A 21,253-nucleotide genomic window follows, 5' to 3' on the forward strand; every position below is an offset into this window, starting at 1 on the left:
GTCCTGGGATCGAGTCCCACATCAGGCTCCTTGCTCAGCAGGGAGCCTGCTTCTCCCTCTGCCTCTGCCTGTGCTTGCTCTCTCCCCCCCCCTCTCTCTGATAAATAAATAAAATCTTTTAAAAAAAAATAAATCACAGTTCAAAACTTAACTTTTTTATAACCTAAGCAAGTTGGTTAAGCTTTCCAGACCTCAATTTGCTTACTATAAAAGGGAAATAATTTTACCTCCCTTATAGATTATTGTATTAAATTAGATTTCACATGTAAAGTGCCAAGTGTACTGCCTACACAGAGAGGACTTCCATATATCTTAATTTCTTTCCTTTCCATAAATGTAAAGACAAAAACCACATTTACCTCTTGCCCATGGAATATAATCAAAACTCATTATACTGGTGTACAGGGTTCTTGGCCCTCGGCCCAACCTCTATTTCTAGTCTCATTTACTTGTATTATGTCATTCCCTCCAAATTCCATTTGCCTTTGCTCTTACTATTCCCTCATCCTGGAATACATTTTCCTTACTTTCTGCCTACTGAAATCATCTTCTAAAACCCTATTTAGAAACTATTTTCTCAAGTATCTTCTTTAAATATTCCTTTCAGGGGCGCCTGGGTGACTCAGTTGGTCTGTGTCTGCCTTTGGCTCAGGTCATGGTCCCAGGGTCCTGGGATCAAGCCCTGCATCAGGCTCCCTGCCCAATGGGAAGCCTGCTTCTCCTTCTCCTACTCCCTCTGCTTATGTTCCTTCTCTCACTGTGTCTCTCTCTGTCAAATAAATAAATAATATTTAAAAATACATACATACATACATACATACTCACATACATACATACTCCTTTCACTTCCTAGTATAAATAATTGATCCCACTTCTCCTTTGTTTCCACAGGACATAGTGGGTTCTAGCTGAATTAGGAGAATGATTATTCATATTTTATCACAAACATTATGCCTTGAAGTAGGAGAATGGCTAAGAGCAGGGCATTTGAGACAGATAATCCTGGATTTGGACTGAACTATTGCATTACCTACTTAAATCCTCATGACTCAATTATGTTATCTATAAAATTGGAATAATGACTGTCTCTATTTTATTTTTTTAAATTTTTTTAGAGTTTTTTTTTAAGATTATTTATTTATTTGACAGAGAGAGAGACAGTGAAAGAGAGAACACAAGTAGGGGGAGTCAGAGAGGGGAAGCAGGCTCCCCACTGAACAGAGAGCCCGATGCAGGGCTTGATCCCAGGACCCTGGGATCATGACCTGAGCCGAAGGCAGACACTTAATGACTGAGCCACCCAGGAGCCCCTTTGTTTTATTTTCTTTTTAAGATTTTATTTATTTATTTGACAGAGAGCGAGAGATCACAAGTAGGCAGAAAGGCAGGTGGGGGGCGGGAAGGGAGCAGGCTCCCTGCTGAGCAGAGGCTTAACCCACTGAGCCACCCAGGTGCCCCAACTGTCTCTATTTTATAAGGTTGATATGAAAATCAAGTAAGAAAATATATATACAGTGCTTAGTAAGAAGTCTGACATATGGCTTGTGTTTAGCAGAATCAGTAATTATTTATGATGAATATCAATCTTAAATTTGTTACTCAGTTGTGAAACTTTTCATCAATTAAAAAAAGCTAAATTTACAGTTTGAAGATCTGTGAGGATTAAATGGGATATGTGTTAAAACACCTAGCACTTTCTATGATGCATGGTGCCCTTTATAAAGGCCCTCATTTTCTTGCCCTTATTCTCTTCTAATTGAGTAATTCATGTGTCCTCCTTATTCTAGTGTACTAAACATTTAAATAAAGGTGGCAAGATGACACAAGGAGTATTTTAGATATTGAATATATGAAAATATTGCAGTCATAGTTTTAAGTAATATTCCAAAAATATTATTAAAACCAGTTTATTGTTTTTCTCATAAAGTTCTCATTCTCCCTGCTATTTTTGTTTGTTTATTTTTAGTGTCTTTATCTCTTTCCCCCTAACCATCTTAGATGGTCTGTTTGACTTAATTTCTCGATGTCTGTACTTTAAGAAGCCTAAAAGTCACCTAAATAACCTAAAGATCATCTATATGATTTTAATTTAGATTAAAATTGTCAGTCACTTAGATTATTCATGAGTTAGTGATAGAATTCTGGCTTCCAGGGCAAAAAAACCTTTGATCTACTCTTGACTAATGCAGATTTATTTTAAAGTGACAAAATGGTACATTGGAAAAGAGCACTTAACTGGGCATGAAGATACCTGTCCTACTATTCTTACTTGCATAACCGTGGGAAGTGGCTTCACCTCTCTGGGTGTCAATTCTCCCTTTATAAAATGAGAAATCAGAACTCTGTCTGGTAAGTGCTATGATTTTATGTGTTATAATATGTCTTTCTTAAGTTGAGTGATTCAGATAACACAATACCTTACCTTGTTAGGAGAGAAATTTGGAGCAACTCTTTTATATTATAATTTCACCCTGAATTCACCTAGAGGCTTATAGTGAGGAAATAAAAAGTTCAATATGCCCAAGGTCAGTAAGTCTGAATCAATTATCAGAGCGGATTATTTGTGCTAATGTATTTACAGGGCATGCTCTCTCCTTCTGAAGCATTTGTGAGGTTTAGAGACTGCTTTTCATTTCCAAATAAAAAAGCTCCCAGCCACCTACGCTCAGGAGTATAGCAATAATGGATTATCATTATTCCTGACAGCATATGCTAATTCATAGACTTTTAAATGGGAAGAAAGCAGAGACTATGAAATGACTAGTTTTATGCTCTCTGAATCTTATCATTTTTTTATCATGAAGTAAATGTTCACACACAATTGGGTCCCATAATATTCTATTTTATTTTTATAAAAAGGATATGTTCTAATATCACCTTCTTCTGATGTATTTGCAATTATCATTTATTACATAGGGCTGTTAAAATATAAAAAAATAAATTTTAAACAGCAATACTTTTGAAAGATGATCTTATTTTTTCTGCTTTAGGAAGTTAAAATACGGAATCTAAAAAAATCTACAAGGTCAATGTTGCAGATTCATTCATTCATGCACATATTTATTCATTCAACAAGTATTTTTTGAGGGCCCATCATGTGTCAGGCACTGGTATAGATGGTAGAGAAAATAAAGACCCACAAGGAAATGTTCCTTTCCCTGGAGGAGATTACATTCTATGTGGACTAGACAAAAATGCCATGCAGTTCTGGTCTCCAGAAGAAAACTGGCAGTTGCAGAACATTGTAAATGTTTCATTATGTGTTTGCACAAAACTCTATTAATTTCCTAGGGCTGCTGTAACAAATTACTGCAAACAAGATAGTTTAAACAACAGAAATCTATGTCTCATATTTCTGGAGGCCAGAAGTTCAAAGTCAAGGTGTTAGTGGGCGATTCTTTCTTGGTTTACAATAGAGTAACTCTTAAGTGCTGTCTCCTCCTTCACATAGCTATCTTCCCTCTATGTGAGTTTGTGTCCAAATTTCTCTTTTCTTAAAAGGACACTGGTTGGGGCGCCTGGGTGGCTCAGTGGATTAAGCCTCTGCCTTCAGCTCAGGTCATGATCTCAGGGTCCTGGAATAGAGCCCCACATCGGGCTTCTGCTCAGCAGAAGGCCTGCCCCCCCACCCCCCGCTACTCATGATATTTCTCTCTCTGTCAAATAAATAAATAAAATTTAAGAAAAGAAAAAAAAGGACACTGGTCACTGGGTTAGGGCCCACCCATATCCACTTGACCTCATTTTAGTTTATGTGTGAAAAGACACTATTTCCAAATAACATCATAGTCACAAGATACAGGTGGACTTAATAAGTTTTGGAGGGGACACGCTAGTCAACTCAGTACAAAGATGACAAATTAAATAAAAAATAACAGGGTTTTTTTGTTTTATCTCCTCACAATTAATATTAATTTTCATTTAAGATTTAGTGCCTTTTACTTCTAGTCTCATTTTGAAATGATTTTTCAACTGTTTGAATGGCTTTCAAATCTGTGGACTATATTGTGGTTTGTTACTCAAATTATATAGTATTTTTTTCTGAAGTAGAATTCTTTATTGGAACTTAATGTTTACATTGACAGATTGCTGGACCCAAATGTTTATAATATTTTTTGCAGCAAAATTAGTGAGGAGCAAAATTAGTAACTCATTACTGACCCTTGTCACTTTATTTTGTCTGCTTAGGACAAGATGATCCTTTGCCTTTCTGAAAATTTAAAATATTTATTTTTCTTGTCAAAAGTGCAGTTTGCTACTCTTTAAAAAATTCAAACAGAAAATAAACTGTATCCCAATTGGGACTCTTATTCTAAACAATCAAACTATCAGGGCAAAATTTTGAGACAGTACCCTGCACACACCTTGTCTCCTCACTTCTAACCTAAAAACAGCACAAACCCCAAATGCAGCACAAACTCCAAACTGACTACCAAATTGAACTCTGAGCAATCATCATAGGCAACACACACTTAGTACCCTACCCCACACCCTGGATGCCCTTCTAGTAATATTTTGCACTCTCTGCCTTCTCTATTACCTAATACACTTCCATAAGCAAAATCATCAACATCATCAAAAAATTTAGATATATAAACCATTAAAGATGAAGTTCTCCCTCCATCTACTTTCAGTGGAAATAACTGTTTGGAATGTAGCCTTTCAAATCTTTTCTGTGCCTATAATACATACTGTGCTGTGTGTCTATGTATCTTTTATTCCTACACATGTATAATTTGCTGAGTCATTTATGGTAGATGTTTTTCTACAAGAAAATTGGATCATACTTTACATAGTGTTTTGCAACTTGCTATTATCACTCAAAATGTATTGAAATTATTTTACCCAGGCAGAATTTATAGCTTTACTTCATTCTTTCAAGAAAGTTTTCGAGTACATTTAGGTTATTTCTATTTGGGGACTTACAACAGTGCTGAAATAAACAAATAATATGTGTGTTGATATTTGGTGGTAGAACTGACTCACAGAAATAGGATGGCTGGTAAGTATATGTAGTTTTATTTTATAATCAAATACAATCAAGATGTACTCTAAAGATGGCATCTATCATTTTATTCATTTCTCTCTCTCACTTTTTTCTTTTTCTTTTCTTTTTTTTTTTTTGTGGAGAGTAATCTGAGATGCTAAAAATGACCCATTGTTTCTACTTATATTTTTTTGATTATTGGTGAAATCGAGTACATTTTTTTATGTTTATTCTCCACTTGTAGTTCTTCCTTTAATTGCTTTGCCCACTTCTTTTTTTCTCCTGGGATGTTTATCTTTCTAATTTGGAGAAACTCTCTATGTAACTATTAAACTTTGTCCTATGTATGCTGCAAATATTTTCTCCTGGGATGCCATTTGTTTTTTATCTTTGCTTTCAGCATACATTTTTATATAGATATTTTCAGTTTTTCTGCAATCAAATCTGTCCCTCTTTTGTCACTTCTGCTTTTCATTCCAGATTTGTAAAGGTCTCCTCCACACAGCATTTTAAAAGAATTATTAAGACTCAAGAAATTATTTTTGCTTATAACATGAAAAGGAATCCAGTTGAATTTTGTAATGGAAAGCCATTTGATTCCTTTCTTATTTTGAAATGCCATCTTTGTGAAAGACTTTGTGATAGACTATATTTTGTTTCTTGACTGCTTAACTTATTATATCTTGCAATTAACAATCTGTATTAATTACTGTAGCTTCATATCATGTTTGTAAATCTACCTTATTAGTCTACTTCCAAAATTTCTTGGTTATACATTTACTCTTGGTTATAAATCTGCAGATAAATCTTAGGAGGAACTTTTCATGTTCTAAAGTAAAATTTCATTGGTATTCTATTAAGTTTTTTATTTAAATTGTATTAAATCAATACAATAAAATAAATTCCCATATTAACAGTAGAATTTTTCCATGTGGAAATATTATTTCTTTTGTCTCCTATTTATTCAGGATATCTAATTATAGTGGGGTTTTTTCATATATTCTCACACATTTCTATAATTTTGTTACTATTTTGAATGGGATATTTTTAAAATATATTTTTTAATTGGTAACTGCTATTGTTTTAACACTTACCTACAAATTAGCTACCTTACAAAACTCCCAAATTAGTTCTTTTCTAGAATCCCTTCTCTAGAATTTCAAAGCGTACAATATTTTCACATGAAAATTATGATTTTTTTTATTTGACAGGGATCACAAATAGGCAGAGAGGCAGGCAGAGGAGGGGGGAAGCAGGCTCCCTGCTGAGCAGAGATTCCCAATTTGGGGCTCCATCCCAGGACCCTGAGATCACGACCCGAGCTGAAAGCAGAGATCTAACCCACTGAGCCACCCAGGTGCCCCGAAGATTATGATAATTTTATTTTTCCTGCTCACTATTTCTTGACTGTTATCTAGCTAGGACCTCTAGAACAATGCTAAATAACTGCACTGATATCAAATATTTCTTTTCATCTATAAAAATTGAGCCCTGCCCAGATCTCCTTTTCCCTCACTCCACCTCACTCCTTTACCCTCACTCCTAAGTACACTTATTCCATATTCTTATAATTCTCCAGCCTAGATATATTGTAGTATGAGTCACATGGAAATGCAATTGTTTATGAGCTTGGTATTTGTGTATTCTGTGAACCCAAGATATGACAACTTCTTCATTCCGTTGCTATAGCCCTACCAGCTAACCCAGTCCTAATACTAGAGATTCAGTTAGTCTGTTTTGCTTCCCATCTCTCTTCATTTTAGTCTGCCCTCCATATCCTTCCTAAAAGAGGTGGAAATTCTGTTCATTTTACACAAATTGTTAGATATCTCCCTGAATCTTTATCCCTTTACTTCTCCCTTCATTCAAGCTCTCATTTTCCCTCATCTGGAGGAGTGTTTCTTTAAATTAAACAATAGGTCTCTCTGAAAGAAAAAAAAATCTACGAATCTTACCGACAAATCAAATTCTTATGTTTTTGCTTTAAAATATACAAACAATATTTAGTAAAACTCCTTATATTTATAGTTCTTACACAAATCTAAAATCAAAAAAAAATTATACATTAAATATTTTCATAACCAGTAACATTAAAACTGCTAAATTGGCTTAAAGTGACAGTACCATTTTGCTGAAATTAACATGTCAATTTTGGATTAATAGTGCAAAGATGTATGCTCAGACCTGTTTTTTTTTAATAATTTATTTTTTATTTTTTTATAAAAATATAATGTATTATTAGCCCCAGGAGTACAAGTCTGTGAATCACCAGGTTTACATACTTCACAGCACTCACCATAGCACATACCCTCCCCAATATCCATAACCTCACCACCTTCTCCCTCCGCCCCCCAAACCCTCAGTTTGTTTTGTGAGATTGAGTCTCTTATGGTTTGTCTTACTCCCAATCCCATCTTGTTTCATTTATTCTTTTCCTACCCTCCAAACCCCCCACATTGCATCACCACTTCTGCATAGCAGGGAGATCATATGATAGTTGTCTTTCTTCAATGGACTTATTTCGCTAAGCATAATACCTCTAGTTCCATCCACGTCGTAGCAAATGGCAGGATTTCATTTATTCTGATGGCTGCATAGTATTCCATTGTCTCTGTGTGTGTGTGTGTGTGTGTGTGTGTGTGTGTATATATATATGTTTGTTTGTATCTTTAGGGTAAATACCCAGTAGTGCAATTGCTGGGTCATAGGGTAGCTCTATTTTCAACTTTTTGAGGAACCTCCATGCTGTTCTACAGAGTGGTTGCACCAGCTTGCATTCCCACCAACAGTGTAGGTTTTCTTTCTTTCTTTCTCCGCATCCTCGCCAGCATCAGATCTGCTTCTTTATAATCTGTCTCTGTGTTTTTACTTCTGTGACTGTCAAATGGAGACTATCCCTTTGAATAAGAATGTTATGCAGTGTAATTTTTTAAAAAAGGTTTATTTATTTGCGAGAGAGCCCAGACCCAGGTGCATGCAAGTAGAGGAGGAGCAGAGGGAGGGACTCTAAGCACACACCCTGCAGAGCATGGAGCCCAACATGGGGCTCTGCGGCTTAATCTCACAACCCATGAGATCATGACCTGAGCCAAAACTGAGTCTGACATTTAACCGACTAAGCCACCCATGTATCCCTCACAGTTTAATTTTGATAACTCAAGACTTTGTGCACTATTTCAGAATAACAGACTTCACACTTAGCTAAATTCTGGTGCTATGCAATTCTCAAATGCCACTTTTAATGAGATGTCATTTGATAACTCAGTAAAGGTTTTTGCTCATTTAAGTTAGCATGAGAGCTACTGAAATCTGCATTATGTGGATGTATAAAATCAGATGCAAAAAAATTCACATTTGCTTTTATATTAACTCTTCATCAGTGATGCAAGTTGGTACAGATAAAGATATGGTCATACTACTGATGCTCTAGTGAAGGTTCTTTTAAAATAGACATGCCAGTACTGCTGAGAACACTGTCTGATAACTCAGTTTTCTCATCCAATTTTCTTTTTTAAACTAAGTATATTCCATAGGACTTTGTTTACACAGTATACCAAGTCAAAGAGAAAATAATTTTTTAAGCAATGAGTTGGGGTTGTTTTTTCTTCCTGCAGTAAAGTATGATTTAAGGAAGTCCAGCTTTCATATTACTAGCTCTCAGAATGAAGGACGTTATTTTTATAATTCACATTATTAAATGACAAATTTTTTGACTAAGTAATAACTCAGTCCATTTTTATTTTAAAAAACTGAAATTTCTGCCTTTGATAAAACTTTCTCTCAAGACGGAAAGTCTTTAATTTGGCTCTTCCACTCATGACTTATTATTCACAAAGCAAAGCTTTTAAAACTGCAAATCTTTTCTTAAGATCAATTTCAAATGCCAACCTGTATGAAATCTCTTTACCAAAATATGAATATATGAATATATAAAATCTCTTTACCAAAAGTGGTCATTCCTGGACTCCATAGAGCTTGGTTCCTATCTCTACTAAAATAGTTGGAACTAATATTTTTTTCTTTCTTACATGCTTTTGTCACCCAACTATATCTGTGGGGTCTTTGAATGAATAAATAGCATATTTATCTGTATACCCAATGCAAGTTCAGAATCTTGCACAAATACTACTTACTCCTTATGCATGGGGAATACATTCCAAGACTCCCAATGGATGTCTGAAACCACTGTTAGTACCAAACCCAATACATCCTATGTGTTTTTTCTATACAAACATAGCTATGATAAAGTTTAATTCATAAATTAGGCACAGTAAGAGATGAACAGAAATAACTAATAATGAAATGGAACAATTATAACAGTATATAAGGTTTGTGAATGTGTTATGTCTCTCTCAAAACATATTATACTATATTCATTCCCTTCTTCTTGTGATGATGTGAGATGATAAAATACTTACATGATGAGATGAACTGAGATGAATGACATAAGCACTATGACACAGTGTTAGGCTACTACTGACCTTCTGATCTTAGGGCAGAAGGAAGCTCGTCAGCCTTCAGATCGCAGTTGATTATGGGTAACTGAAATTGTGAAAAGTCAAACTTTTGATAGGAAGGACTACTGCAATACTCAGCAAATGTTTAATGAAAGCATAAATTAAAAAAAAATGAAGGCCATTTCCCCTTTGCCAAAAAGCTGTTACCACTCAAACAATGCTTTGGTACAGTAATGAATCTAAGTATTGCTCCTGTCTTTTCTGCTTCAGTTGCACATATGAAGTTGGTGAAGTTCTTTGTCTCAGCAGAAGGGTAAACTGAAATTTACAGTGTAAGTTTTCAAAGTTTTCAACCCTTTAGGGTACAAGGCCCTAAACTTAGGTTCTTAGGACCCTTTATGGATAAAGAGGATTCAAGATTTCTCCATAGAGAATAACTAAAAAAGACTAGTAACATGTCTTGTACACCCTAGACTATATTTTTCACTGTCCCTAAACTCAAAGAATTGGGCATGAAGGCACCCAAATGAATCTTATGATAAATCCTACCTTAAAATTTTCTCTTAGTAGAAGAGAATCCAAATTGTAGTCCTGGGCTTCTTAAACCCACACTTAGGTCCAGATACAAAATGCTCAAGGCAAATAGGGTGACCGGCTATCCTGCTTTTTCTGGAACTGGGAAGTTTCCTGAGATGCAAGAATTTCAGTGCTAAAGCTGGCATAGTTATAGGAAAACAGAAAGGTTGGTCATCCGAAATTGGCAAAATACCATGAACCCTCATGCCAATTCCTCTAAAAAGACACATTTAAGGCAATCGAGTTGGTAAGTCAGCTTCTTAGATTATCGGCGCATGTATGAAAAGTGTTAACCATCTTCCTTCCCCTTCTTTTTCTGGACTACAACATTTCTTTAATTAGGGATTGCAAACCTTACAATACAACAGAATCACTTGTTTAAAATAGACTGCTAGAACCCACCCCCAAAGTTTCTAATTCAGTAGGTCTGGATAGGGCTCAAAAAAAATCTGCATTTCTTACAAGTTACCAGAAAATGCTGATGATGTTAGTCTGGGGATCTAGCTTTGAGAGCACTGCTCAAGAAGTTTGGTACCTTCTGAGACTCACATGTAATCAAAAAAGAAAACAAGTCAACTGGAAGTATGAAGATATGAATCAATAGTATAAAACACAGTCTATTGTAAGAGTCTGTTTTCTTTAATTTCTTAAACCCTGATCAGTGGCAAGTACAGATTTTAAAAAATCTTAACATACAAAGTTTTAAATAAAATATAGAAGTTTCTAACCTTCAAGAAAGTTTTTGCAGAGATGTGGGAGAGTTCTCTATTATTAGATTTACTTTAATGACTGTGATTTCTCCATGGAAAAGTCAGCACAGTGTAGCACTGTTCTGGGGACATTTGGTTCCTCTTCTGAATGCTCAAACCTAACAGCTGAATAATACTTTATACTTAATTTGAATCACAGTTTCACAATTATCATTCTCTGTGACATACTAAACAGGAAAAAAAGAGCATTTTTATAACACAGTCTGCACTTCTTTCAACCTACGCAAACTTTTTAATGTAACAAAAATATAAAAGCAATTTCAGATTATCTATATGCATTCAATTTTATGTCCATATGCTGCCTTTGGAAGCACTGACTGCTGCCCCCAACAATACACAAATTTTGCCATAAGCTACAGGAATATGTCCTTTATCTTCAAAGAAAGGTTCCTGACTGTCCTCATTTAGATATTATATTTGACCTAGGAGAAACTGAGCTATAGTGTTTTCATGGTAGAATTTAAATATCCCCGATAAAGGTTTCTAGGGAAATGGGTCTGAAATAGAAAAAACTCTATCATATTCATGAATAAAATAAATTTCTAAATGTCCTAATTCCAGAAACTAGTTTTCAGTAGTAACAATTTTGTTTTTGTCCCCAGCGTTCTGGTGGTGCCCTTGCCATTCCCTTGTGTGCATTCCAGGGGACTGTGTCTCTTCAAGCACCTACGGGGAAAACCCTCTCTCTTTCTACCTATGAGGTAAGTGCAGAAGGACAAAAAATAACCCCAGCCTCTAAGAAAATAGAAGTCTATCGATCCAAAAGTGTTGGCCATGAACCAAACTCAGAAGATTCTCCCTCCACATTTGCGGACACCAGTGTGAAAATACACTTGGAAGTTCTTGAAATTTGTGATAATGAGGAAGCCTTGGACACTGTGTCAATCATTAGCAACATCAGCCAGTCTTCTACACAGGTCAGATCTCCATCCCTACGCTACTCACGGAAAGAAAACAGATTTGTTTCTTGTGATTTAGGGGAAACAGCTTCATACTCTCTCTTTTTACCCACGAGTAATCCCAACGCTGATATCAACATCTCCATTCCGGACACTGTTGAAGCACATAGGCAGAACAGTAAAAGACAGCATCAAGAGAAGGATGGCTACCAGGAGGAAATCCAGTTGTTAAATAAAGCTTACAGAAAAAGAGAGGAAGAAAGCAAGGGTAACTAGTGATCATTTGGTCTAATAAAGGCAAAAATGGGTCTGCAAGTTCAAACTGCTGACCTAACACTTTTGTTCCGAGGCTATTTGATTTCCTTTATTACTTGTCGGTTTATATAAGATTCACAGATTTAGTAGTTAACTGTTTTTAGGGTAAGCAGCTGGAACTAGTATAAACACTTAAGTGCTTTTGATGTATTACCTGTAGATCACACACTGTGGTAATTAAAATTTGTATCTTATCTGATTCCTAAAGCTGTTTTCTAGATTAAATATCAGCCTCATTTACTAATGTTTTTGCCTGTTTGTCATCCTCAGAGTAAACAGAAAATTGCATAAATTCAATGAATATATTGTTCACATGCTCATGTTTCAACACATAAGGCTGGCCTTTATTGCAAGGGGTAGGAAGATATTTTGGGAGTGGAAAAATGTAGCAAAACTCTGTGTTGTATTTAAAGAGAATTGTCTACATGTGTCTAGTAAATCAAGCTTATTACAGTTACTGCTTTAGCTTTATACCCATGTTTAAGAAATATATTTTCATGTAAAATGGCAAACTACCTAGCTTCCAACTTTGAAACATGCATGCCCATAGTCTGTAAATAGTAGTTTCCTTCATAAAGTAAAAATGGCTTACTAAATATTTTTCTTCCCTTCTCTCTTAAATCTAAGTATTTTCCTTTCATCTTTCCATTATGTCAAGATTCCCTTGAAAAAAATGTTGTATGTTACAAGTGGAATTAGTAGTCCATAACTCAAACATTATTGGAAAAGGTTATAAATGTGCACATTATCATTTCTAGAATTGTTTTATCTGAATGGATATTGGGGAAAAACTCTGCCAGATTAAGTTTTGTTAGGTATGCTCAATTAGATTAACAAAGTTCTGGGTAAAGCCAAGGAAATCCACTAAGTAAAAAAATAAAAGTGTGTTTCTAAAGCTGCAGATTTGGCAAACTTTTTTAGCCATTCTTGAAGTATAGAAAATTTTCATACAAATATTATTCTAATTTTAGGTGCTTTTCAGGTTTTTTCCTAAAAGGCATGTATATCTCAAGCAAATTCAATATATTTTATTACATGAGTGTAAGGTATACATTTCGGCACTAATTTTAAAATGTGTTACATTGGGAAAAATGCAAGAATCACCTTATCAGATTATTAGTAATGTATATTTCAAAAATTATGAAGTGATTTTACTTCAAAATGCTTTATTCTGATCTTTCTTTAAACATACATTAAATGTATTACTTAAATGTTTATTGTCCAAAGTTTTGAGTTGACATTTTTACATGGTATTTGACTTTGTGAATGCCACACCTCACTCACATATCTTATTTACTATTTACAGACTGAGTGAATTATATTTTTAAATGATTAATTTGGATTTATATTTTATTATACTGAATCAGAATTCTAAATTACTTTATATGGACTTTCAGATTGTTTCACCTTGAGAAGATTTTTTTTTTTGCCATCAAGAACTCATTTTCGAAGTAATTATTTCACTGGACTTTATGTCTCTTTTACTCTCTCAATATCTCCTCTTCTAAACTTGGGAAGCAAAGGTAATGCCATTAGTAGAGTTTGTAAAGCAAACCTCAAATAATGTCTAATGTATAAATTCAAAATCAAATATGTTATTACAAATATATTTTATTTAAAATGCCTTTTTATATCCCTAAAATTGAGGGCTATTTTATTTCTTTAAAAGATTTATTAATTTTGTAGAGAGAGTGTGGGAGAGGGAGAGAGGGAGAAAGAGAATCCTGAAGGAGACTCCCCACGGAGCCCAGAGCCCAACTCTGCGGTGAACTGGGCTCAATCCTAGGACCATAAGATCATGACCTGAGCCGAAATCAAACGCCAGCTGCTTAACCAACTGAGCCACCCAGGTGCCCCTTAATGGAGGGCTATTTTAACATAATGACAAATGACCAGATCAATCAAATATTATAAATTAATGGCACTGGATGCCTGTTATAAAAACAAAAGTTGAATATTCTAATAATGTTTTGTAAAAGATAAGCTTTGATATATTAAATTTAGATGTATAATTTTATGAAAGAGAAAGGTGATATTGTTCCCTTATAGTATGATTTTTGGCAGCAAGGAAATCAGAAACAGAATCATAATAAAACTGAAGACAATAATAAAGATTTAAATAGAAATAAATCCTTTATAACTGGCATAGCTCTTTAATACAGAGGAGAAGATGATGGAAGTCAAGATTTAAAGAGCACAAGAACTAGACTGGAAGACAGTAATACTCCTTCCCTCCTGTGTACTATTTTCTTTTCATTGGACTTGGGCCTATGCTGGGAGAACTGGAAAAACAAAAAACAAAACAAAACAAAAAACCCCAAACTAGGATATTCCCATTTAATTGCCCTTGGCTATTGAATTAACTATACACTGGATATACTTTAAAGTTCTGGTGTATTAGGGGTGGCTCAGTCACTTGAACATCTGCCTTCAGCTCAGGTCAGGGTCCTGTGATGAGGCCCCACATTGCCATTGTTGTTGTTGTCCAAGACAACTGTAGTTGAAGCTAAAGAAAAATCTATAGGGGCTATGAATATGCATTAATGGCTCCTCCCAATCCTTGTTTAGAAACAGTAAGGGTAGGTAAGCTACATCAGTATAAAGTCTACTTACTCTTTAAAGTAAAAATGTAAAAATGTGTTTCTGTAAGAAATACCCTTGTAGATATCTTGTACTTTTTAAATAGCTTACCCTGTTATATTTTATTAGTAGTAAGTACTATATTGCATATAGCTGATTTCTTTTCTCCATAAACTGATGAATCTGAAGACTAAAATTACTTATTATCTAATAAAAATATCACCATCTGGTGGTGACTTCTACAAACTGAAAAGACATATCTAAGACTCCCAGTTAATATAAACACATGTATAATCTCAAAGAGTTGTGACTGACAGAGGCAACCATTTTGGAGACCAAAGCATTATTTTGAATATAATAAAAACCATTTGGATATACATTATTTGGAAGCTTTTCTCAACATGGTTCTTTAGTATTGAATTTCATTAGATTTTGTCTAGGTTTCTTACTTATTCTATCTAGCCACTTTCATTAATTTATTCACTATAACATTTAATGAATACCTACTCTATGCTAGAAATTGTACTAGCTACTTAAGATTATGACTATGAACAAAAACAAAATGCACACCGCCCACACACACACGAAATGAGTTTGAACCTACTGCAAATTTAGAAAACACAGTCCACACAAGACTTCCCTCACTCCTGATACCCGGTGCAAGTTTAGTATATCCCCAAAACCACTATCAGTTTCCATAATTTCCTAGAAGGATCCACAGAACTCACATGAAATCTGTATTCTCACAGTTATAGTACACAATATAAACTAAAATCAGCTAAGAGAAGAAGAATATACAACAGAATCCAGAAAAAGTCTGAATGTGGACCTTCTGTTGTCTGCTCTCCATGGAGTCAAGGACAGCATCACTTTCCCAGATATCAATGTAAGACAACATACAAAGATTACTGCCAAGAAGGAAAGCTCATTTGAATCTTGGTGTTCAAGTTCTTTGTTGGGACTCCATCATGGTAGGAGTAGGGGTAAGCATGGTTCATTGCTCACATGACTGATTTCCAGCTCCTAAAGAAGTCAGGTTGATAAAGAATGATACAAAGCTTCTACCTTAAATCACACTGTTACTATTTGGCTGATCCACGGCCCCAGACAAAGTCACTCTTATAAAGCAACATGCTTCAGGGTCTTAAAGGCAACCTCCCCAAGAGGGGGGAGAGCTCTTTTAGGATGGTTTAAGGTCCACACTATACATTTATATACCATACATGTATAAATGTATGTATCTCAAGTAATGTTAAATGTATTGACAGAAAGTAGGTACTGGAGATAATAAAAATGATAAGAAAAAAATGAAAATAAGAGGACAATGATGGAAGGAGTTAGTTTTCCAAATATTTTGGTTAGGAAAGACTTCAGTGATAAGGTAATATTTTATCAATCAAATAAAGTGATAAATATATCTAGGGAAATCATAGTTCTAGCAAAGGGAACATCATATTCCCAGAACTGGGAGTATGCGTTTTGTATTTTGTGATACCATGGAGGAGGTCAATGCAAATGCAGATAAGTGAGAAAGAGGAAAAAGCAATTGGAAATAAAGACAGATAAGGGCAGGGAGAGACATATCATTACTGCCTTGAAGATCAGGTATGGACTGTGAATCTAATTTTAAATTTGATTTAAAGGAAGTCATTGAGGGTTCTAAGCAAAGGAATGACATGTTTGAATATAAAATCACTGTCTATTGTTGTCAAGGGAAATGACCATGAAAGTACAATATGATTACAGAAGAAACAGGAGGCTATTTTAGTAGTCTGAGTTAGAGGTGATATTTGCTAGGATTAGGGTGATAGCAGTGGAGATGGTGATGGTATTGTATTCTAATTCAATAAATAGGAAGAATTTCCTTGGTTACTAAATAAATTACTCACTTCTTAAATGTTTTTTTATGGAGCCTGTAAATTGAGGAAAAAAATTACCTATGGCAATCTATTTTCTGTTAACACCTTGGAAAATCCCAGTGTTTCTACTGTCTTTCATCTATCACAGAGACTAGAAGCCTGAAAAGTTTATTTTCCATTCTTTCTTGCCAGTGAGTTTCAGGTTTAGCATCTGCCAGAGAGAGGTATTTGTGCAAGATTTGGAGGACAAAGTTGAAGAAAAGCAGCAGCAGTTAAATGAATGTTCCTAACCAGTTGAGGCTTTCTCCTCTAAGACATGGTTTAGGAGTCTAGGCTCTTTCCATCCCGCAGGTCCACCTTTTCAATTTTTATGATCATTATGCTCATCTGTATTAAGCTGGTAGGAGGAGAAAGGGCAAGGAGGATCCCGCAAGGACTGTTTCAGGGATGGCCTGGAAGAACAGAGGCTCAGCCACTGCAGATTCTGCTCTATTGGAGACATCTCAGTATACAGTCATCCTCAACTTCAAAAGAGACAGATATATATATTTATCCGTGCGCACAGGAAGAACACACCTAAATTTGGTGAACAGCTAGCAACCGGTCTCTGCCACATGCTATGACCCTAACTAGACAATAATATACCATACTATAATAGAACATAAATAGTGCCCCCTCCCTGGTATCATGAGATGCAGAGATACTGCATACCATAATCCAAGAATGGTACATTTTCCCCAAGTTTGAGTTATTTGGCCTTGAGTCTAGACCAGACTGTACTGCTCCAAACCTAGGTCAATTTGTTTATATGATTTCTTCTTCAGCTACAATACAAAGAAAATCATATTTATATGTCTTTCCTACAGTCTTGAGATCTCAACTTCAAAATACATAAAGAACACACGTGCAAACTTCACATATACAAAAACACATGTTTTGTGGGGTTTTTTGAGAATAAGCAGGGACTTGGCATTGGACAGTCAAAATCCCAATACAAAATGACTACAATGACGATATTTTGCAATATTATGTAGAACAGTTTAGATTCCTGGATTCATTTCATCTTGAAACACTTTATTAGAGGAAAATCTTTACCTTCACATATGCATAGTCTCACTGAGTAACTAGTCCAGAAAAAAAGAAAAAAAAAATCAATCTCTGAAGCAAATTTTATTTCTGCCACTCAGCAGAAATACAATTCCCAGAAGCTTTAAAATGTGAGGATCAAAAAATACTAGGGTTTGGACAAATCCATGGTCCCCTGGTTACAGGAGTAAAGATCCATATCTACTTGCTTCATAGAAGACTTAAGACTTTGTATTTTCATTATTTAGATGAAAATTCATTGTTAATTTTTTTTCCCCTCAGGACTCATTCATAATATGTTTCCCCTGAACTCCCAGATTATCTGTTTACAGTAGACAGAGAAAAATCCACTAATTTATTGAGATTATGTAGTTTTCAAGGGAAAGTATGTTATGCAAGATGCTCAAGAAGATCTTTAACATGGATCCTGGCATCCATTTTTTTCCTTCTTTTTCCTTTCATGAGAAACAGATGGAATAAGCAGACAGTGACAATAATTCATAGTTAACGATGACAAAATGTCTGGTTTGCCTGAGCTGGTCCCAATTTATAATTGTTTTCCTGGCATAAAAATTAATAGCATTCTCTTTAACTTTTATAGAATTGGACAATAAGCTACACAATCACTCTATAGTTGTAAAGCAAGTTGCACCTAATCTGTATGTTTTCCCCCAAAACAAAGGATGCCTATAGTAAGTAAAAAGGAAACTAGGTAATGCCTATACATTTCCTGCTAAAAGTCCTTCATTTACTTTTCATATTTCTATTAGAGAACTTTAAAAATACTCTCTTTCTGTATTTTGCGTGAAATAAGAAAATTATGCTTCGATGTCATCAAGACTTACCCTGAAAGAAGGTAATAAAAGGGGGACAAGTATGTCATGCCTTCAGAAGCTTAACTTAAAGGTTAGGACACCCCACTCCTACTGCTAACTGTAAAGTACCAAATCACAAAGAAAGCAGTACCTCTGGAGCCACTGAATGCTTGGACAATTAAATTCAAAGAGGATGCTGAAACAGATAATATCTGCATTTGAAAAAGAATAAAGGGACAGAAAAATTCTCTGATTGATCTTTGCCTTTTATTGAAATATTTACAGTTCACTGTAACTAAAAGCATCAGAGTATGCTCTGAACCAGAGCATTGGTTATGTTAACTTTTCTCCTGCAAATTTCTCTACTCTTCTCCATCCTACTCTCTTGCACCAAGAGATTGACTTGCACCAACCATGTAAACAGACAGAAGCAAATGCTCTCTGGGTTTGGACAATGGGGACTTCCAGCAAGAGATCAGAGACAAGGAAGAGAGTGAGGTGAGGAAATTTATTCCTCTTCACCTTGGACTGGATCTTACCTTTTATCAGCAGTCACTGCTTCTTACAGAAAGCTGACCCTATGACATTTTCTTCCAGGATGCCGGTACTCATTCCCTTTCTTCATTCACCTTGGGCCTAGAAATAATAATATCTCTGTTGCTACTAATTCCAGCTTAATGAAATCTTTTATAGTTCCTTTAAAAGATTTTTTGTACTTGTATACATACTTATAACACGTATATATACAAATGTTCTCTGAAATACCTTATTTTAAGATTGTTACCTGTTTTTTTTTTTTTAAGATTTTATTTATTTATTTGACAGAGAGAGAAAGTAAAAGAGAAGTAGGCAGAGGGGGAGAGGGAAAGCAGGCTCCCCGCTGAGCAGAGAGCCCAATGCAGGGCTCCATCCCAGGACCCTGAGATCATGACGTGAGCCGAAGGCAGAGACTTAACCCACTGAGCCACTCAGGCACCCCTGTTTTCTTTTTTTTAATATACATTTTTCAAAGATTTTACTTATTTATTTGACAGAGATAGCAAGAGAGAGAACACAAGCATTGGTGAGCTGGAGAGGGAGAAGCAGGCTCCCCGTTGAACAGGGAGCCCAGTGTGATGTCGAACTCAATCCCAGGACACTGGGATCATGACCTGAGCTGAAGGCAGACACCCATCTATTTTCTATAGAGACTATTCCTGACATATCCACAATCTATAACCTTTCAAGTGTGTAACTATCTTGGCTGTACAGTGGAAAGAGCCTTGGGCTAGGAATCAGAAGGCTTAGTTTCAACCTCTATTCTGATTCTAACTCTACCACTGTTTGAACTACACTTGAACTCTCCAGAGCTCTGTAATTCTTGAGTGGATGTTAGAAAGATTAGGGATGAAGAGAGCCCAAGCAGATAAGATTATCTGTAAAATCTTTTAGTCATACCATTATTTATAAAATTTTTAAATACTAAATGAAGGTTAAGAATCTGCAACTTCTCTGAAACCCTACTTCTATGAAAACCCTACTATGATGAAGATATGATTCTCTTCTTTGTTCAAGAATACTTGATGGATCTAGGTAGAACGCACGTTTGGTGTTCTTAGATCAAGACAGTTCAGGTTTTACCAATTTTATTTAATATTTTTCTTGTTTTCTTATAAACATATAATGTATTATTAGCCCCAGGGAGTGTTTACCAATTTTAGAATGAAGACCAGGACAAAATCCTGACTCATCTAAAAGTAAAGTAAAAAAGGTAAATTCCGTAGAAGTCAGAGAAGCAAGGAAACTGGTGATAGGAGCTGACAAAATTGGCATAAAGGAGGACAGATCAATTTGAGATAATGAAAAAGTAAAAAATCTCGGGACACCTAGGTGGCTCAGTGGGTTAAGCTGCTGCTTTCAGCTCAGGTCATGATCCCAGGGTCCTGGGATCGAGTCCTGAATCGGGCTCCTTGCTTGGCAGGAAGCCTGCTTCTCTCTCTGCCTCTGCCTGTTTGTGTGCTAGCTCGCTAGCTCTCTCCCTCTGAGACAAATAAATAAAATCTTAAAAAAAAAGAAAAGAAAAAATAAAATCTCCCAGAATTCCAGGGGAATACAGGGATTTAATAATTAATTTTCTCTTTAGCACACTGGATATACTAAAAACTATAACCAGAGATTTAAAAAATATTCAAAATATGGTGTACTTTCAAAGTGGTAAGCAGAAAATATGTTAAAAGCTGAGATGAAGGAGGGAGGTCAAAATTTAAACACATCTTCCCCTCCCTTCCGCCTTCACCCATATTCTCTTATAATGTAAGACTTCCTTCTTTTTTTTACTTCCTAGGTATCAGGGGTTTTCATTACTTTATGCCATCTTTCTTAAGGCAGATTTCACAGTCTCCCCTCTCTGGAGTTATAATTGTGAAATGTCTACTAGGGAACATGACTTATAGGGGCGACGACTAAAAATATGTTGATTTAGTATTAGAAAAGTGTCTCTGATAAATAGATAAATGAGGTTTCAGGGACTGAAAATGGAAATTTTTAAAGCAAGGAGGAATAAATACTGCTACAGACACTTAGTTTTTTAACTTTCATAAGACTACATTATTCCTCATAAAATATATCAATGACAGTGGGATCCTTGCCTTGGGGAGGTCTCATTCTTTTTAGTCCTCCCATCTCTTGACTTTCTTACCCTAACCATAATAAAATAGGGAAAAAATATGCCTATTCATAGTACCTGACATATAATAAGCACTCAATAAATATCACTTGCAGTATTAGCATCCTTTTTCCTACTTCTAGTTGTCCTATGAATAGCAGCAGATGTGTCTGTGATACAACACAAAAAGTCTGTAAAAATATCAAAGCTCATGTTCAGTAGAGAGCACATTTAAGAAAGACCTCTTTCTAGCCTGCCCAGAGTA

At 35.3% G+C, this 21,253-nt stretch overlaps 1 protein-coding gene and 1 long non-coding RNA gene across 6 annotated transcripts in view; one reads left to right on the forward strand and one right to left on the reverse strand.

Moving 5' to 3' along the window:
* GPR149 (G protein-coupled receptor 149) overlaps positions 1 to 13,953 on the forward strand; it is a 62,996-nt gene extending 49,043 nt beyond the window's left edge. For both annotated transcript variants that reach the window (XM_059391707.1, XM_059391708.1), the window contains exon 4: positions 11,393 to 13,953. In XM_059391707.1, coding sequence (XP_059247690.1) covers positions 11,393 to 11,965 — 573 coding nt within the window. In that variant the 3' untranslated portion in view covers positions 11,966 to 13,953. The remainder of the gene's footprint in view (positions 1 to 11,392) is intronic.
* Positions 1 to 21,253, reverse strand: part of LOC132012115 (uncharacterized) — a 196,068-nt gene that overhangs the window by 170,283 nt on the left and 4,532 nt on the right. For all 4 annotated transcript variants that reach the window (XR_009402531.1, XR_009402528.1, XR_009402530.1 and 1 more), the window contains exon 2: positions 18,884 to 18,980. This is a non-coding gene — a long non-coding RNA (uncharacterized LOC132012115). The remainder of the gene's footprint in view (positions 1 to 18,883; positions 18,981 to 21,253) is intronic.

The sequence above is a fragment of the Mustela nigripes genome, chromosome 2 (genome assembly GCF_022355385.1).
Source record: "Mustela nigripes isolate SB6536 chromosome 2, MUSNIG.SB6536, whole genome shotgun sequence".
In the NCBI taxonomy this organism is placed as follows: Eukaryota; Metazoa; Chordata; class Mammalia; order Carnivora; family Mustelidae; genus Mustela; species Mustela nigripes.